This window comes from Sinocyclocheilus grahami, unplaced genomic scaffold (assembly GCF_001515645.1).
Source record: "Sinocyclocheilus grahami isolate Dianchi unplaced genomic scaffold, SAMN03320097.WGS_v1.1 scaffold162.1, whole genome shotgun sequence".
NCBI classification, from domain to species: domain Eukaryota; kingdom Metazoa; phylum Chordata; class Actinopteri; order Cypriniformes; family Cyprinidae; genus Sinocyclocheilus; species Sinocyclocheilus grahami.
In genome coordinates, this window is record NW_015505341.1 from 1,044,052 (window position 1) to 1,061,783 (window position 17,732).

At 40.0% G+C, this 17,732-nt stretch overlaps 1 protein-coding gene across 1 annotated transcript in view; it reads right to left on the bottom strand.

The window, feature by feature from the left end:
* The window catches only part of LOC107593021 (neuropilin-2-like), a 46,516-nt gene that overhangs the window by 4,168 nt on the left and 24,616 nt on the right, over positions 1–17,732 (bottom strand). The window contains exons 6-8 of the mRNA XM_016282601.1: positions 8,470–8,614; positions 6,866–7,215; positions 5,995–6,139 (exon numbers count right to left, since the gene is read on the bottom strand). Of these exons, the coding sequence (XP_016138087.1) occupies positions 5,995–6,139; positions 6,866–7,215; positions 8,470–8,614 (640 nt within the window). The remainder of the gene's footprint in view (positions 1–5,994; positions 6,140–6,865; positions 7,216–8,469; positions 8,615–17,732) is intronic.

Here is a 17,732-nt window from a genome sequence, read left to right on the forward strand (position 1 = left end):
TTACACTGGGAGGATATGAAGAATGACATGTGGGCTTTGTGGATAAATGCCTGTGTGCAAACATGGATTGTGTAGGGGGACTACACTAAATAGAAACATGTGGTTGATAACTTCAAAGAGCCAATTCAACTAGATGAGGGGAGCTGCTGTCCTTCAGCTCACACGCATCCATCCCGATAGCGAGATAGCAGTGAAAGATGGTGAGGGAGAGTCTCGGTTTTGGCGAGAGAATGAGGTTGAGCCAGAGAGCAGATAGAAGTGATTACACTCTCCTCGTCAAAGATGAGAAGAAGTGGAAACAATTTTCCATCACATCACCAGCTGCCCAGGCAAGGAACGTTGTGTCCTAAACCATACCCACTGTACCCTTGACGGACATCCACAGGCCACAACCACACATCTGAGAGTGATCATTGAGCATTGCACATGCTGAATTCTCTTTCTCTCTCTTTCAAGTGTGTGGCATTCTTGTTTGTACCATGTGAGGGCAATAGGTTATAGCAGAACAAACTCAAAACTCGAGGCAAGTCAGCTCACTCATTGACCATCTTGGCCTTTGCCAGCTATTTAAAGGAGATGTCTAATGCTATTTCATGCATTCTGACTTATTTACACTGCTAAAGTGTTGGATTCTCATGCTAAACATGACCAAAGTCTCAAAAAACTAGTTGGACGTATGATGGAGTATTTCTGTGCCAAATACACTGCTTCAGGGTTCGTATAAGTTTCAGAAAGTTTTTTTCAAGTATAGCCCTGTATGACCTCATAAATGGCGGAATTCCTTGTATGGGCACTTCTCCCGGAAGAGCGCACGCACACATCAACCAGAGCGACAGCAAGAGCACGAGCATGAGCACGCCCCTCAACGTGCTTCATTCGGGTTATGGAAGTCATCGGCAGCGCTGCACAGGACTTGCTCGAGAAATTACACAAGTCAGCAAAATATATAACACCATTCTAGTGGTTTTCGGATATTTTAATTAAAAAATCGTACATATTGTGCCTTTAAGCTGTATCTGTCTTTTATAAATCTGATAAAACTAAAGACTCTTCAGAGATATGAAGGATGCAGTACTACTCTATAGGTACTCAAGATTAACATGAGATTAACAAGATTAACAAATAGAGACAAAATATTATAAACAAAACAATTATTTATAATATTTTAATTATCTATCAATTAGATAAGCCTTGGTGAGCATAACAGACTTCAAAAACATTTTTAAAAATCTTACCGACCCCAAACTTTTGTACAGTAGTGTTTATTTTTGTTTTCTAATTCTTCAACTAATTAAACTGCAGTAACCCTGTGCTCCTGAATCTCAGAACCTCCACTCAGACTGAGCAGGGAGAGACGTCTACAGTAGGCAAGCCCAGTCTCAAGGGTTGCACGCTATGTTGAGACAATTTTGCAATTTTGAGACGCTTTGCACCCAGCAGAGGTCACTGTTCTCACTCTTTCTACCCCTCTCTCTCGTTCTCTGTTCTCCCAGAGACAGGAACCTCTGGCTTGACATGAGTCCAGCAATGAATAATAGACAAGGGTGCCTGATTGAAATATCTAAAGTCCCTTGGTGTGTCTTTCACGGTCTTGCTCTCACAAGGTCTGTCTGCCACACCTCTGTTTATTTATTCATCAACTCATTATTTCTCTCCTCGTGTCCCTCACTCCAAATTTTCTTCCTCTGGGAGAGTGATGGGATTTGGGGACAAAATTGTAGCTTAGCTACAGCTCAGAATAACTCCAGGAATACATGACCTTAGTTTGTGTGTATTTGTATAGTATATAGGAGCAGTATGATATATTTAACGATATATATTTTCAGTTTGGCATATGTAATGTAGTTAAATGGTCATTATCATCAAATAAACCCTGTCAGGATGATCAGAACCACGACATGGACTAGATGACATTATCTTGCTTATTACATGGCAACTTACCAAATAAATGGACATTAAATATTGATTTGAGTCTAAATTATTTTTGCATGTGAGAAGAAAGAAACGTGATGATACGAGAGAAATTGTTTGCTTGGGAACAATGGTCAATTTTACAGTTATGCCATCATTATACCACTCAGAATCAAGTATTCCAGAGCGACATGTAATAATAACTTGTATTAAGCTCTCTTTATATGAAATTAAATGTGTGCATGTGTGTGTTCGGTCAGTATAGACCACTATGCATGCGGTGGCAGATGTGTGTGATTGGCGTAAACATCTCTGTGCAGTGGAGTGAGACTGATGTAGCCTTGTGAATATTTAACGTGACATCTCTCTCTCTACGAATCCCCACGGCCCTTCAAAATCAGAACAACAGCAGCCCCGGCCCCTGTGACACTCACCCTCGCACTACAGCTGCAAACAACCACAATTTACCAAAGTACAGTGTGCTTAAGAGAGCCGAATTAGGACGATCTCACAAAAACGAGATCTTCAACATAGGTCTGTATGTTTTTTGTCGTCAAATGGCTCCTTTGAGGACCGGTACTGGTAGTGATTACTGTGAATGTGCATAATAGATGGTAGGAAACGAAACAGCCATAAAATTATGCGAACGGTCAGAAACAAAGAAAGTATGAAATAAAAATACACATGGTTCAAAATCACATGTAAGTGTAATAGTGTATATAACACTGCTGTAGCTGGGGGCATTGTGTTTATTTTTAATTAAAAATGATAACTCTGACTGTAAAATCTGCCTTGATGAGCAACGTTGAACTTGCTGCCAATAGCCAATGAATACACACACCTATGATCGCACATCATTTGCATCATATATTAATATGAAGTTGCTAAAGGCATTAGCCTTCATGAATTGTTTATTGATTATTATCAATCCATTTTGTGTCATGCCCAAAGCCATATTGTAAAAATTGTAAAAAACAAAACAAAATAAAACCCTTCTTCACTCACGCTGGCACCATAACTGCAAACAACCACAATTTACAAAAATAAAAACAAAACAAAACAAACAAACTCTGTGTCACTCACCACAGCTGTAAACAATCACAATTTACAAAAGTAAAGACAAAACATAAAAACTAGGGATGCACCGATACCGATACTGAGCCCCGATACCAAACGCCGATACCACACAGCATGTGATAAGTGAAATATTCAGACAAAGAAACACTGACAACAGACAGCAGAATGGAGTTATTAGAGATTAAAGATGTCTACGAAGTATATGTATGCAATGAATATAAAACATTCAGTATTAATGCCTGTATAGCTGATGTGCACGAGTTGATAAACAAAGCACGCTGAGTGGATTGAGTGCGCGGCGGCGCAGATGCGCGAGCTTGTCGAGTGAATATCCTTTTCTTACAGACATCACTGGAAAGTTTGTAGTTTGGTCGGATATGTAAAAAAGAAGTAAGTAAAACAATGCACACATTACCTAATGGTAGGGAGGAAGGGAGAGAGAGACAGCGCGCACTTCTGTTGTGTGATCTTTATGGATGTTCGCACACTTAGCATGCATCATTTGGATTAAAACTAAATCGTAAATATAAGACAATTTATAGGGGAATTCACTATAAACGTAATTTATTTTCACCCTTTAGCATACACGACTTTCTGGCGAAAGGGAAACTAACAGCCTGTGTGAAATGTGCTAGGCTGTACTGTACTTGTCCCTCTCATTCTGCACCAGTACAAATACGTGTGCGTGTTGTGCGTGTTTTGCTTGCTTCATGAGTGTTTCTGCATAATATGAGTGACTTTGGAAAATAAATCGCTGCACGTTTCAGATGAAAAAAATGCGACTTCTATTTATGAAAATATCACAGTTAGGAGATTTATAGCGAGTGGTTCCCTGCATTTAAAATAAAGAAAACTGTGATATATTATACCCAAAAATTCTTCATCCAGTGGACTACCAGTAAAATTGATACAAATTTGGGACCAAAAATTATTCAGACCGAGTCTGGGAAAAAAATTGAAGTTCGGGTTTGCATGAAGCTGGTTGACAGCATGCCCGGGAGACTATATGCTGTCATTAAGGCTAAGGGTCACTCGACAAAGTATAGTTGTGAAAATATTGACAGCTGCATGAATATTTTTTGGTTTATTGTAATCCATTAAATACCTTTCTATCAAAGTTATCTGACATTATCAAGCTGAATTTGTTCTGACACAGTTTAACTCCGAGTTGTCATATTTTATTACCATTTTCTAAACTATAACGAATAAACTGTGATATTGTGAGAAATGTTGAAGGTGTCTGAATGAATTTTGGTTTGACTGTATCCAACTAACACTATACATACTCTTTTGGTTTCTGTACTCAATATTTAAAAAATTTACAAATGCAATGAAAATATTGGTATCGGTACTCGGTATCGGCAAGTACCAAAAATAAAAGTATTGTATCGGGCGAGTACTGGAAAAAGTGGTATCAGTGCATCCCTAATAAAAACTAAAACCAAAATCAAAACAAAATAAAACAAAAAACACAAAACAAAACACTCAAACCCTGCTTCACTCACTCTCGTACCACAGCTGCAACCAACCACAGTTTATAAAAGTACAGTTGGCATTTGCGAGCCGCATTAGGACGATCTCACTCAAACCGTAGGCCTGTATGTTTTTTGCTGTCAAATGGTTCCTTTGAGGACCGGTACTGTAGTGATCAGCCAGGATGTGCATAACAGATGGTAGGAAATGAAACAGCCATAATGTTGTGCATACGGGCAGAAACAAAGAAAGTACAAAAGAAAAATACACACAATTCAAAGTCACATGCAAGTATATATAATAACACACGAGTGTGTTTGTGTGTCTTGGGATCTGTATGTGATTAGATTTACTGTGGAGATTAGGAACTGGGGCTGTAGTTTCAACAGTAAGTGGAGTAGATTGAGACCCCTGTGTCTCGAACATCTGGTGTGCAGTTGTGCGCTGCGGAGCCTCACCGCACTGTCATCACATTCCCTCACGCAAACATAACCATGTATACACAAACACAATCGACCGTCAGTCCATTTTTCGTCACTCACTGGCTTTGATCCCTCCCTTATTTCTTTCATCCGCATTGATTATCATCTCTTTCTCTCTCTTGATCTTCTGCTCTCATTCATTTATAGCCCACAGGCTCTGTAAACCTGTGCCAGTATCGCACTAAGCACCGCCGATGACACATGAAGCTTTCATTCTGGATCTCATCTTCTGCCTGCAAAGTGCCACCAACTAACCCTGAGCCAGCACTGGCTCTCTGTCTGACTTTTCATCATGCCTTCCTCCTCCTGCAGTCATGCTAATAAACCTGGGCACTGAGCCCTGAGGCTTCCCCTGGCCTCCACCCACATTGTCCTTTCTAGCAGCTCCTCTAATGTTCATTCGCCCCTGGCACTCCTGCAGACACAGAGCCATGAAGACAGTCTGTCGATTACTGCCCCTCTGCCTGCCGCTTTATAGAGCCCAGGCCAGGTCCAGAGGGAGCAGCTGTGTGTCCTTTTGGCTGATCGTCATGCTGTGACAGGTAAAAGATTCAAGAGGAGATATGAAGGACATCGTTGCCAGAGAGCAAAGATGGAAGTGACAGAGTGGCTGTAGGACTGCTCTGCTTCTTTCTACTGCTGTAGCTGAGGGTATTGGGTTTATTTTTAATTAAAACATATAATTCTGACTGTAAAATCTGGATGATATGAGCCTCGTTGAACTTGCTGCCAATAGCCAATGAATACACACATCTGTGACCGCACATCTTTAGCATTATATATTAATATGAAGTTGCTACAGGCAATGTAAACGGCATACAGCTTAGCTAATGATCTTTTATTACTCAGCGGAATAACTGTTTATCATGATTATTATAAATCTGCTTTGTATCACACCCAAAGACATCGTGTAAAAAAAGCAAAAACAAAACAAAAATTAATCAAAATAAACAAATAACTAAAAAACTATTAAATAAACAAAAACTAAACATAAATAAATAAAAATAAATAGATAAAAAACGAAACAAAACAAAACATACACAGGTCTTACCTGGCAAGTCACAACCCAGTATCTCCAGTCTCATTCCGATGCCAGCAGGCGACCATCTCTCTGGATACACTCGGATAAACTGGGCCACAATCTCATCAAAGCGACGGATCTCTGGAGTGTCGTAGTGCGTGTTACCCTCAAAAATCTGGAGAAGCAGAATTCACAATAGCACTTTAGCCCAGCTGTGTGATTGAGAGAAGAAAGCTACTGCACATTCTCTGTATTTCTGAGTCTCTGATGCAGCTCTGCAGCTCAGGTTTTAATTAACACAACTGTGGATGATTTCACTGGAATGTTATCAGAGCTTGCAGCATAATTGAATTCTGCCCTCAGAGTGGGAGAATGAAATGCTGAGTCACTGAGATGAGCAGTAAAGAATGAAATGAGTCTGTTAATAATCTGATTCTGGTTAACTGTTCATTACTGGAGCCCTTTCACCAACCCACAATATTTAAATTGGCATGATTAACTAATTAACCTAATTCAACTCCAGTTATATTTTTCAATTCAGTCCTTCTCTGCTGGAAAAAGACTACATATCATGCTTAAGGTGGTCAAGCTGGGTATTTACTGGTCCAAGGTGGTTTAACTGGCTTAACTGGCTTTTGACCAAGGTCAAGACCAGGTCAAACCCAGGTTCACCTAGATAATCAACTAGATCAACCTGAAACAGACTGGACCAGCTAGAGTCTATGTACAGCCAATTACCACTTTAACCCTTTTAACTGTTTTCTCATCTTATTAAGAGACCTTTGTTTGGAAGCAGTCTAAAAATAAAATAAAAATTTTTTTTGTCTTTAAAGTAAAAAACTTTGTTTTGATTGTTGTGATTTTTCTAAGTAGCATTAAAGAAATCCTGTGTCATTCTCACCTTTGGGAGATTGGTCTTGGAATCGATGATGTAGCTCCAGTCTTTTCCATTCAAGCTATGGGAAAGTTTATACTTCCGCACGAAGGCCCGGTTCTCCGCGCTGGTACTGCCGTCCACCCCACGGGCCCCTTGCGTGATGATACCCCGTACAGTTTTGGGGACTCCCAGGTCCACCTGCAGCCATTCTTCACCAGCCACGGGCTGCGTGGGACTGGGGAACCACCCTGAGCGGCTGGCCACCAGCCGTGACGCACCTGTGGCCCCGTGGATGTCCCTCATGGAGGAGGCCGAGATCTGCGAGTCTGGCAGGAGGCCGGAGAGCATTCCCTGCATCTCAGAGCATGGAGCGTCTGAGAGGAGGATGGACAAGCAGATGAGTTATGTTGAGGCAAAGAGGAATTGACATTTTAAGGCTGGAGAGATCAACGTTTCATGTTGTTATGTCATGAGAGAGGGCTCAGGAGTAAATAATAAATAAACAGAGCATAGGTGGGTGCGTTTTTTTGTGTGTATATCCCGCCCGGAGTGGGTGTTTGAGTGTAGGATTTATTACAGGAAGAATTTCGCGTTCCAGTTTTTCTAGGTTCACCTTTACAGAGTTAAAAGCAAACCCACTCAGCCCAAGACAGCCATTCTCTGGCTCAACCGGCACAAATACAAAAGTTACCAGAAATAAATGATTGATTTTGGCCTATGGCTTAAACACAGAACAAAGAACAGAAAAACAGGCTGGGGCATCTGGTTCAAACCCATCCTAACAATCTCAGTTGAATTACACCCAGAGGTACACCCACACTCCCACAGAAAGAGCAGTAAAACACAGAACGAGGGTAAGGGCACTAACGTGATCGATGGCTTCACGGGCATCTTTATGGGCTCGGCTCTGCCGGCTTGTTTTGGGCTGGATGCCCGAGGGACAACGGCCCCCCCGAGACTGCAGCAGGTCTAATATGGAGGCCAGCGGCGTGTCCGTGCATCGTTTGTGTCAGTGTTGAAAAAGACCCCGTCTCTAAAAGCGCATTTGTCCTGCTCAGTGTCGACGAACATAGGAGTGAATCACTGTTTAATAGCGTAATGATGGAGTGTGATGTCTCTGATAACATCAGTGCAAAAGCAGCTCACCTCCTTCATCTGCTGCAGGACATGCTAACAGAATTAGGTGACTGCTATCTCCCCATCTCCATAAATAGCCAAACTCAATCAGGACACTAAAGACCTCTGATAAATACACATCTGAGCTCACTTGACAGGGACACAGTGGGCATCTGGAACAATATTTGTCACGTGTAGTGTCTGTGGGCCTGCTGAGTACGAAAGTTCACATGAGACAGGGAAACTTACCTTATAGATCTATATCTATATGTTTAGATCATATAGTTAAGGATAGGTAAATATTGATAAATCTTTATCTACATATCTACCTTTCTATCAACGAACCAATTAAACACCCAACTTTTTAGCTAAATTTGAGACAATCCAACATTCTAAGTTTGTCTTTTTCTGGCTATTTTATTATTTTATATCTAAAAGTTAAAAAACACAAATCAGTTCCCTTAAGGGCTGTGCAGACTTGGAGAAAGATGTGTGGAGTGAGTTTTACTGACCCGTGATTTGACAGCCGTAAAGTTCGAAGCGCAATGCGATTCCATTCTTCCATGTCTGAGGTCGGATGCGGACAAACCGAGCTAAGACAGGCTGGGGGATCCGGTTCAGGACCACCTCTGAGGGGTCTACGTTTGCATGGAAAACCTAAGGAAACAGAGAGAGGGGGAAAAAAAAGAGATTTACGACTATTCAGGAGGTGGTTTGGCTGAGGCCACTCATTCAAAAACAAACTAACTTTACAAACAAGCACAACTCTTGCACATTAAGAGCTTCCTTACTGGGGTCAAGTGAGATTGCAACCTTAATCACTGTCAAAATACACACACCACTGAATACACACATAGACGCCAATGTTTGCATCATAAATTCAAACATGAAACGCTGTTTCCTCCAGAATGAGTTAAAGACCACAGACATTGGTGAGACAGTGTGAGAGTGTTTGAAGAATCAGTTGTCACTCTATAGGACTGAATGTTGTCACATAAAGACATTCAATCAGATGCAACCACATGTTTTTGGGTGTTGTCACTGTTTACATCAGTATGTCAGATGGATCATTAGTATTTCAGCAGGCAGCTCCCAGGGTATCACAGAAATATGCCATGTTCTTCAGACACTGCATTTTGGGATGGTCGAAGATGGACAAGATGACAAGCTTTGATAGCAAATCTCCATCTCTCCTCCTTCCTCAGAGATGCAAGCCTCTGTCAGGGTCTTTGTCTCCAGAGAGAGGAAGTAGGAAAGAGGAGAAAGACTAGAAGAGGGTGAGTCCTGCTTCATTGCACACAGAAACAAAGCCCGAACCCTAAGGACCTGACCCATCTCAGGATCCAATGACATCTGGGCCACTTGGCCTGGGTCAGGTCCGTGCTAGGCCGGCTCGTACGGAGGGTGAAGATATAGATTAAAGATGGGTTAGGAAAATGAGAAGAAAAAAACCTTCTGACATTTGGTAAATCGCCCCAATATATCATAAAATAAAAGAAGAAAACTATAAACTGAGGACCTGTGGTCATTAATCATTGTGCATATGGTTAGTGAAAAAGAGAGGAGACCCGGGGCAATTGTTCAATTTTTCACAAATTTCATCACGACTCTCAGATTACCACAAATCTACAAGCAATTTTTTGGTGTGCGAAACATTTATATGTGCCAATATTTAAAATACTATTCAGATATTAACACTGAAAAAGCTTCAACCACAATATTGAATTTAATACAGTAAGTCAGAGAACTACAGATCTCCTAAGTTAAAGGCAGATGGCAAATTTAGAAAAGACTAAAATAATTAAACTGTGCCTTATTTTAATGGTATTTTTACATTATTATTATTTTTATTATAATTTGCATATATATTAATCATGCCAATATACAGTATATTTTTTTCCATTTCAAATTGAAATTGAAACTGAATGGAGCAATTGAGGTGGGGCTCAAACAGAAGACAAGTGAAACCTTGGGAAAAAGTGGGAGTGTGTAAAGCTGTTGTCAGTAGGAAGATTCAGACATGCATCACAGAAATCTGCTTTTGTTTAGTGACCTCATGATGGAGTGTGTGACCTTGCCCTTTCACTGCCTGCAAAGTTTTTCAACACAGCACAGTATATGAGAACCAAGTGGTGTGTGTGTGTGTGTGTGTGATGACTGGGGGCAAGAAGTGTGTACTATATCACTTCTTTAGTGTGTGGGAGAGTCCTCACAATTCACTGATATAACCTAACTCACCCAGTGCTTCTGAGAAAAAAATACATCAAGAAGCTTGTGAAATATTCCAAAACTGTACTCTTGGCAGTGTTATTTTTGTATTATTTATATAAATTCAATGCTCACAGACTGAAGTAGTTTAAGTCTTTGGTTCTTTTAATTGTGATGATTTTGGATCACATTTAACAAAAACCCACCAATTCACTATCTCAACCAATTAGAATATGGTGACATGCCAATCAGCTAATCAACTCAAAACACCTGCAAAGGTTTCCTGAGCCTTCAGAATGGTCTCTCAGTTTGATTCACTAGGCTACACAAACATGGGGAAGACTGCTGATCTGACAGTTGTCCAGAAGACAATCATTGACCCCCTTCACAAGGAGGGTAAGCCACAAACATTCATTGCCAAAGAAGCTGGCTGTTCACAGAGTGCTGTATCCAAGCATGTTAACAGAAAGTTGAGTGGAAGGAAAAAGTGTGGAAGAAAAAGATGCACAACCAACCGAGAGAACGGCCTTACGAATCTCAGCAGTGCCACAAACTGATCACCTCCATACCACGCCGAATTGAGGCAGTAATTAAAGCAAAAGAAGCCCCTACCAAGTACTGAGTACATGTACAGTAAATTAACATACTTTCCAGAAGGCCAACAATTCACTAAAAATGTTTTTTTTTTTATTGGTCTTATGAAGTATTCTAATTTGTTGAGAGTGAATTGGTGGGTTTTTGTTAAATGTGAGCCAAAATCATCACAATTAAAAGAACCAAAGACTTAAACTACTTCAGTCTGTGTGCACTGAATTTATTTAATACACGAGTTTCACAATTTGAGTTGAATTACTGAAATAAATGAACTTTTCCACGACATTCTAATTTATTGAGATGCACCTGTAGTTGGCAAGGCAACATTTCAATTTCTATTTTATTGTATTTCAGAGGTGTGCTATTACCGTATTGGCCCGAATATAAGACGTCCCTGATTATAAGACGACCCCCCTTTTTCCAGATGTACCTTTTGGAAAAAGGCTTTTTAAAAAACAAATCTTGTTTTTTCTCAGTAAAACACATTTTGTCTTCAATAATTTTCATATTGCATATTTTTCCTATTTTAATTTTTGTTTTGAAAGTATGGTAAAAACTGGTAAAATTTACCAACAATCACATAAAAAAAATATACACTTTTTGATATACCATTAAAAAAAACTAAAAAACTGGTAGCCCATCTGAATTAGGACATTTAGGCTATCCATATAATAGTAGCCTACCAAAATCTTATTAACAGTAGAAGTTAAATTTTACTGTAGTCTTCAAATCTGGGTACTGTCTTAACGTTTTAAAATCACAACGGGAGTTTGGTCCCATCAGGCTAACGTGACAGTCATGACTCATGCAGCTGTAAGGTTTTCTTTTTCTTTTGTTCTTACTCACAATCTTTACAACACGCATCACATTACGTATTTCATGGTAGACTTGTTTTATGCATATTTGGTGCCACCTATTGTTGTGGGTGTATTATTGACATGTCAAAGTCTAGACCCTGAATATAAGACGACCGTGTTTTTTCATATGTAAAACATTGTCTTATATTCGGGTCAATATGGTACTTTTGAAACTCACAGTTTTTGATGGCATTTTGGCAAATAAAACCATTAGACTTGCATTGAAAGAAGAAACTGTGGTTGATATATAGATAAGTCAATGGATATATGGTTATATATTTTGACTTAACCACCTAGAAAATGCTAAAACTACTCAGAACACATTATCAACCACATACCACATCATCTCTCAGTTTATCATGAGAAATTGCAAAACAGTAATAATAAAAAACAGTTAGTTACAAATGTTTTTATTTATTGTTGCCCATGGGCGTCTCCTTTTCCCGGCTTCTGATTGGCCAACTTGTTTAATCCAAACCATCAGGAAACTAGGAGCCATGAAACCCTTATAACAGATGAACAGATGTATATCATATGGGATTTGAGACAGAAGACCCACTGGTCATTATAGATGAAGTTCCAAGCACAAAGAGGAGAGTGTTAACCATGAAGATGCCAAAATGATCAAAAAGCACAGAAAAAAAAAAAACTAAAAGGCGTAACAGGACTGAGAAGTCCAATTACTGTGAGGACATTAGGGAGCAGGCTGAGATGAAGCTGAAGAATGGTGATTTCCCACTGGTCCTCTAAGGCAGAGGGAAAGGGGAAGCGAGAGGAATGACAGAAATGACAAAGTCCTGGACTCTGACAGCAGCAGTCAATCTATAGATGGGACGGAGTCAAATACTGCTTCTAGCCAAACATATATTAGCGATATGAAACTATACCTTTATTGTTTCCTTCCCTCTTTCCCACACACATTAGCACCTGCTAATGCAAACTAAAAGGCGTAACAGGACTGAGAAGTCCAATTACTGTGAGGACATTAGGGAGCAGGCTGAGATGAAGCTGAAGAATGGTGATTTCCCACTGGTCCTCTAAGGCAGAGGGAAAGGGGAAGCGAGAGGAATGACAGAAATGACAAAGTCCTGGAATCTGACAGCAGCAGTCAATCTATAGAGGGGACGGAGTCAAATACTGCTTCTAGCCAAACATATATTAGCGATATGAAACTATACCTTTATTGTTTCCTTCCCTCTTTCCCACACACATTAGCACCTGCTAATGTTTTCTTTGCATCCCTGAGCTACAATGGCCTCTGACTGGTGTTGTGTTGACAGACACACAGGTGCTGGTAATGACAGACTCCCATACACTGAAACAGGAGAACTGCTGTCAGCCCTGCTGTCTACTTATACAAGGCCACCCTCGTACCCGTTTCCTCCTTTTTTTTTTGCCCTCACACTGTCGGTTTTTCGTTGTTTCTCTCTCACTATGCAGTCTAGGCGTAATCTTTGATTGATGCACTCTCTGCGTGTGCATGTGTGCCCATAGCCAGAGACATGACAAATGGACACAGCCGTCAACGGAAGGGTTTATGCAAAATTACGATCATGAATCATGCATTTGTGTACGTTACTTATATCACATTCCCTCAGGCATGGCTGCTAGTGTTTCCTAGCATGCTGTCTGTGGGGAGATCAGGTATGTGTTGTCTGTCTCAGGTGATGATGTCTTGTATGTGAGTGGGGGTCTGAATGTATCTGGTGTTACATACAAGCATACATTTTCAGTTTCTTGTGGAAAAATCTGCTATACTTTTATGCAAAGGGCATTTAAACATGGTAAAACTTATTAAGCAAAGCTCAGAGTACACTTACTGGCAGATGAAAGTATTAAATTAGTTAAATAATGATATAAAGACTATCCACTATCTGAAAGTGAGCACTCATTTCATTCCTCTTCTCTCTTTCTCTTCCTGGCTCTCTTTTGAGATGCTCTGTGAAAAGTGACTGACATGAGTAAGTGTTTCCTCCTGCATGTTATATATGCATGTGTACTGACCTGATGTCAACAGAATATGTCAGCTTTTTTTCCGGATGCAATACATATTCAGAAATTTTCCAGAAATACATATATTTTACTACATTTTCACACATATCTGCTTCTTCTGTCCTGTCTGTTTATTTCCACTTAAGAGATAACCGACTGTGTTTACATTCAAACATTTACAGTGGAAACTGGTCTGTCCTGCACTATTACTATATCACACAATGAATCATGTTCATTTGCAAAGTCCAGTGAGTCGCACAGATTTTTAGCCAAACTTTAAGAGCATTTAGTTTTGTATACAACTCACATGCAACTGGTGGCCATGATTCTTCTTATTGAGCACTAAGTCTGACACCAAACAATAACAATAAAGTTATAAAGATGCTAAAGATGTTAAAAAGATCTCATGTGTGTTTTTGTTTATACATATGCAAAAAGATCCAAACCGTGCCAGATATCTGTGGAAAAACAGAAATTTGTTGACAGCATAAATGGCCGCAGTGCTGCTGGTCTGTCTAGACACACACACACAGATCAATGAGGGTGGATGGTGATTAACTGTTATATGAATAATTGAAAAATCACGTCTGACAGTTCAGGAGTAGTTATATTGAACGGACTCCTTGGAAATTCATCAGCACAGGAAAATGTGTATGTGTGAGGGAATATTCATGAGATGAAATGGGTCCTCAGTGATGGCCAACAGGGCAGGTTCCTGGTGAGGAGTCCCCAAAAAATGAGTTTGAATTATTCAAATGTCTGGCACTAGGGCGGTCTACTTAAATAATAAAAAACCCCCAAAGCAAACTCTCCATGAGGTTAAAGTGTGAGGACACACACATGCCTCCTGCGAGACATTGTCACTGTTAATATAATAAAGAGAGAGAAGAGAGAATTTGTGGTCATATAAAAGTGGACACTCTCACCCACAATGCCTGACTGCACAATGCCTTACGGAAAGCCACATGGCCACAACAGGGTGCTGCGTTCCCTGCTCTGTCCATCTTTCTCCCTGTCTGTCTTTTTGTCATTCATTCCCTCCATCTCTCGCTGCTTTGCATTGGCTCGCTGCCACACTTTTTTCCCTCAGACTGATGGGGCCACTGGGAAATGTGGTCAGCGTTCACAGCTCTGCTGGAGTCATTACTCTCTCTCTCTCTCTCTGCCCTTCTCCTGCTCTCTCCCACACCTCCATGGCCCAGATGAAGATGTTGACAGAGCAGTCGGGCTCCAGTTGGCTGCAGGCCAGTGCAGGCTCAGCCTCAGAGGAGGAGAAACACGAAGAGAGACAGGCACAAATAGTCCTGTGACAAATAATTTTATAAGTACAAATATTCCATGTAGCCTCGTAATTAATATGAGGTCATAAAAACTGCATATAGAATAATTATAGAAGAATTAGAAAGTTTAGAAGAGCTTTAGATAAAGTATAACTTGTGTCAGTTTTTCCTTCGTCAGTTTGGAGGCTGTTTGTTGGCTTTGGGCCCCTGGCGGCCCTTGGCTGTATGCTCTCCTGTCAAGGATGGTTTTGACTGATAGTCTGCTGGTGGCACAGCAATGAGGGGCTCAGATACCTGAACACTGTGGCCAAATTTGGTGTGTTGCTGCCATTCACTGATTGCCATATGACAGAAGGCAGGTGTTTATTGTTTAGTAGGGCTTGTGATGTGTCATGAATTTTAAATACTACTAAATACTTACTGACAAATTTTATTTCAAATCATATTATTTTAATAAAAAAAAAATTCTACATATTGTAAATATAAAACACAAAACTCCCTCTATAAAGCTCATTTAGTGTGGAAGCTCATCTTTTGGATTACAATGGCTGACAGACCAAATCCTGTTCAGAGGAGAAAAAACTGTGAAAAATGTTGATTTGGTTCTTGCCTTCCTCTTAATTCCCAGTTTGCATGCGAGATTGAGTTGAAGGGATTGGAATGTGGAAGCCTTCCCTCCTTGCTTTACCTTGTGTTTCTGAAAAAATACTGGGAATTTCTGTTACAACACTTTGTCTTATCCCGGTTTAATCCACACAAATAAGTAAGCAGCTTGTAGAAGGATTCCTTTTTGTTCGATCAATAGAGTGCTGCAGGAATGAGTTCAAAAAAATGTGCAAATACATATTTTTGCATTTCAGATTCCATCAGCAATGTTCTCTTTTTATGGGTTTTTGGGGTGAAACAAGGTTGACCTGCTCATAGTTAAGACAAGCTCAAATGGTTTTCCCATTTTATACTAAGACATAAAATACATCAGTAATATCTCACTCATAATTTTGTGTTTTACTTTTGACGTGTCTTGGAAAAGATGGATGCTAACAAGTGGCTAAATAGGACTACAGAGGTTGTCGGGGACATTAATCATCATAACAACGAATAGGAAAACTCATATACTCACTAGTTCATATGCGTATATTATCTTTTCATTATCATATGCATAGCCTTATCTTGATAAACAAAACCAATAAGTTTCATAAACCTTTGTTGCTCACAGAGCTTGTTTTTCTGCAATAAGCTAAAAGCCAATGGAAAAATCCTACTGTCTATTCAAGGAAACCAGCAGATGTGGGAGTGTTTCAAAACAAGTTTCTCAAACATGCACACTTTTTGCAATTCCGCTTCTATTTCGGTGAAACTAGCAGCATAGAAATGACACACTGCCGCTTTAAGTCAACTTGGAATCGGTACACACTGTAATTGGAAGAACAGACGATATGTTTTATGACCCTCAGTGGTGTAAATGTTTCCTCTAAAATCACCATTTGTCACAGTGAATGAAAAACACATTTGCACGACCCCACTAAAGACAGGTAACTGTGTATTTTTGTTTGAGTATGTGTGAAACGGTTTCCTTGCTTCACTGAACACATTCCACAGTCACACACTCTGGCTGTGATTTATGCAGACAACCCAACTCAAAGAGCATCTATTTTCTAGTCTATGACATCACTGAAGGTTAAACCCTCAGCGGTACATTCCCAAAGAACAGAGGAGTCCTCCCGGGATCTGGCAGCGGTCTTCCATTATCCACGCGCTCCATGTGAAGCGGAGGAATGCACAGAGATGGACGGATCTGTCAGGCTGCTGTTTTGAAGTCCGAGCTGATGTCATCTCCCATGACAGTGCTCTCTGTTGCATCGCCTTAGGATTTTACATGTTAACACACATACCATATGCTCTCTCTCTATATAAACCCCCTTAATGGTATTGTTAAACAAGCAAGGAATTTACCAGACCTTCATAATGAGCTCTGTCAATGACAAGGCTACTTTAAACGGTCACATTGACCTTAAGAGCAGGTGTGGGACCTTACATAAGGGACCCACTCATTTTCCCCACCAGTGGAAATGGAATTAAGACCTTTTGACCTCCTTGCAATTTGAAACAGTATGTTTGTGAAAATAGCATAAATTGTTCTGTCGTTACTTTGATGGCTTTATCAGATACAGTCTCAGGAGGGAGTGTGTATATGCATGTGTTCCTGTGTGCTGGGTTTCAAGTAAAAGGGAAGGGAATTTGTAATTCTGTTCCAAAAGAGCTAAACAGTATTTTAAGACATCATAACTGCCCTCACGATTTTCAGTAGGTATAAATTGGCATAAATATGCTGCCTTTTTTGGTCAAATTCTAAAGCAACAGTCTATATATCCTTACAAAAAGTTTCTTATTAAAATTTTCTAACAAGGCTGCATTTGGCTCCCAAACTCTGGAATAGCCTTCCTGATAAAATCTAGATTAAAGACACACCTCTTTGGCCAAGCATTCAAATAATGCATCTCATAATCTTTTACTGCAGTCATAATCTTTTACTGCTGTTATATCTAATCAAATGCACATTATTATTCTTTAGTTTGGGTTAAACAAATCAATTTTGCTTGGTTGGAACAGCAGCTACGCTAATTATGTTTGTATTTGTTTCTCTGTTTTTTGCCGTAACTAGGATTGACACAAGCTTCAGTCTGGATCCAGAACACCTGAGAAGAGATGATGCAAGCCCTCAGAGGACCTCAGATGATGCCAACCCTGAAACAACATACAGAACTACCACATTTTGCTATAAGTTTGATTGCATCATATAATAATTGCTGTTAATAGTGTTCATCGTCTGTTTTATTACGTCTT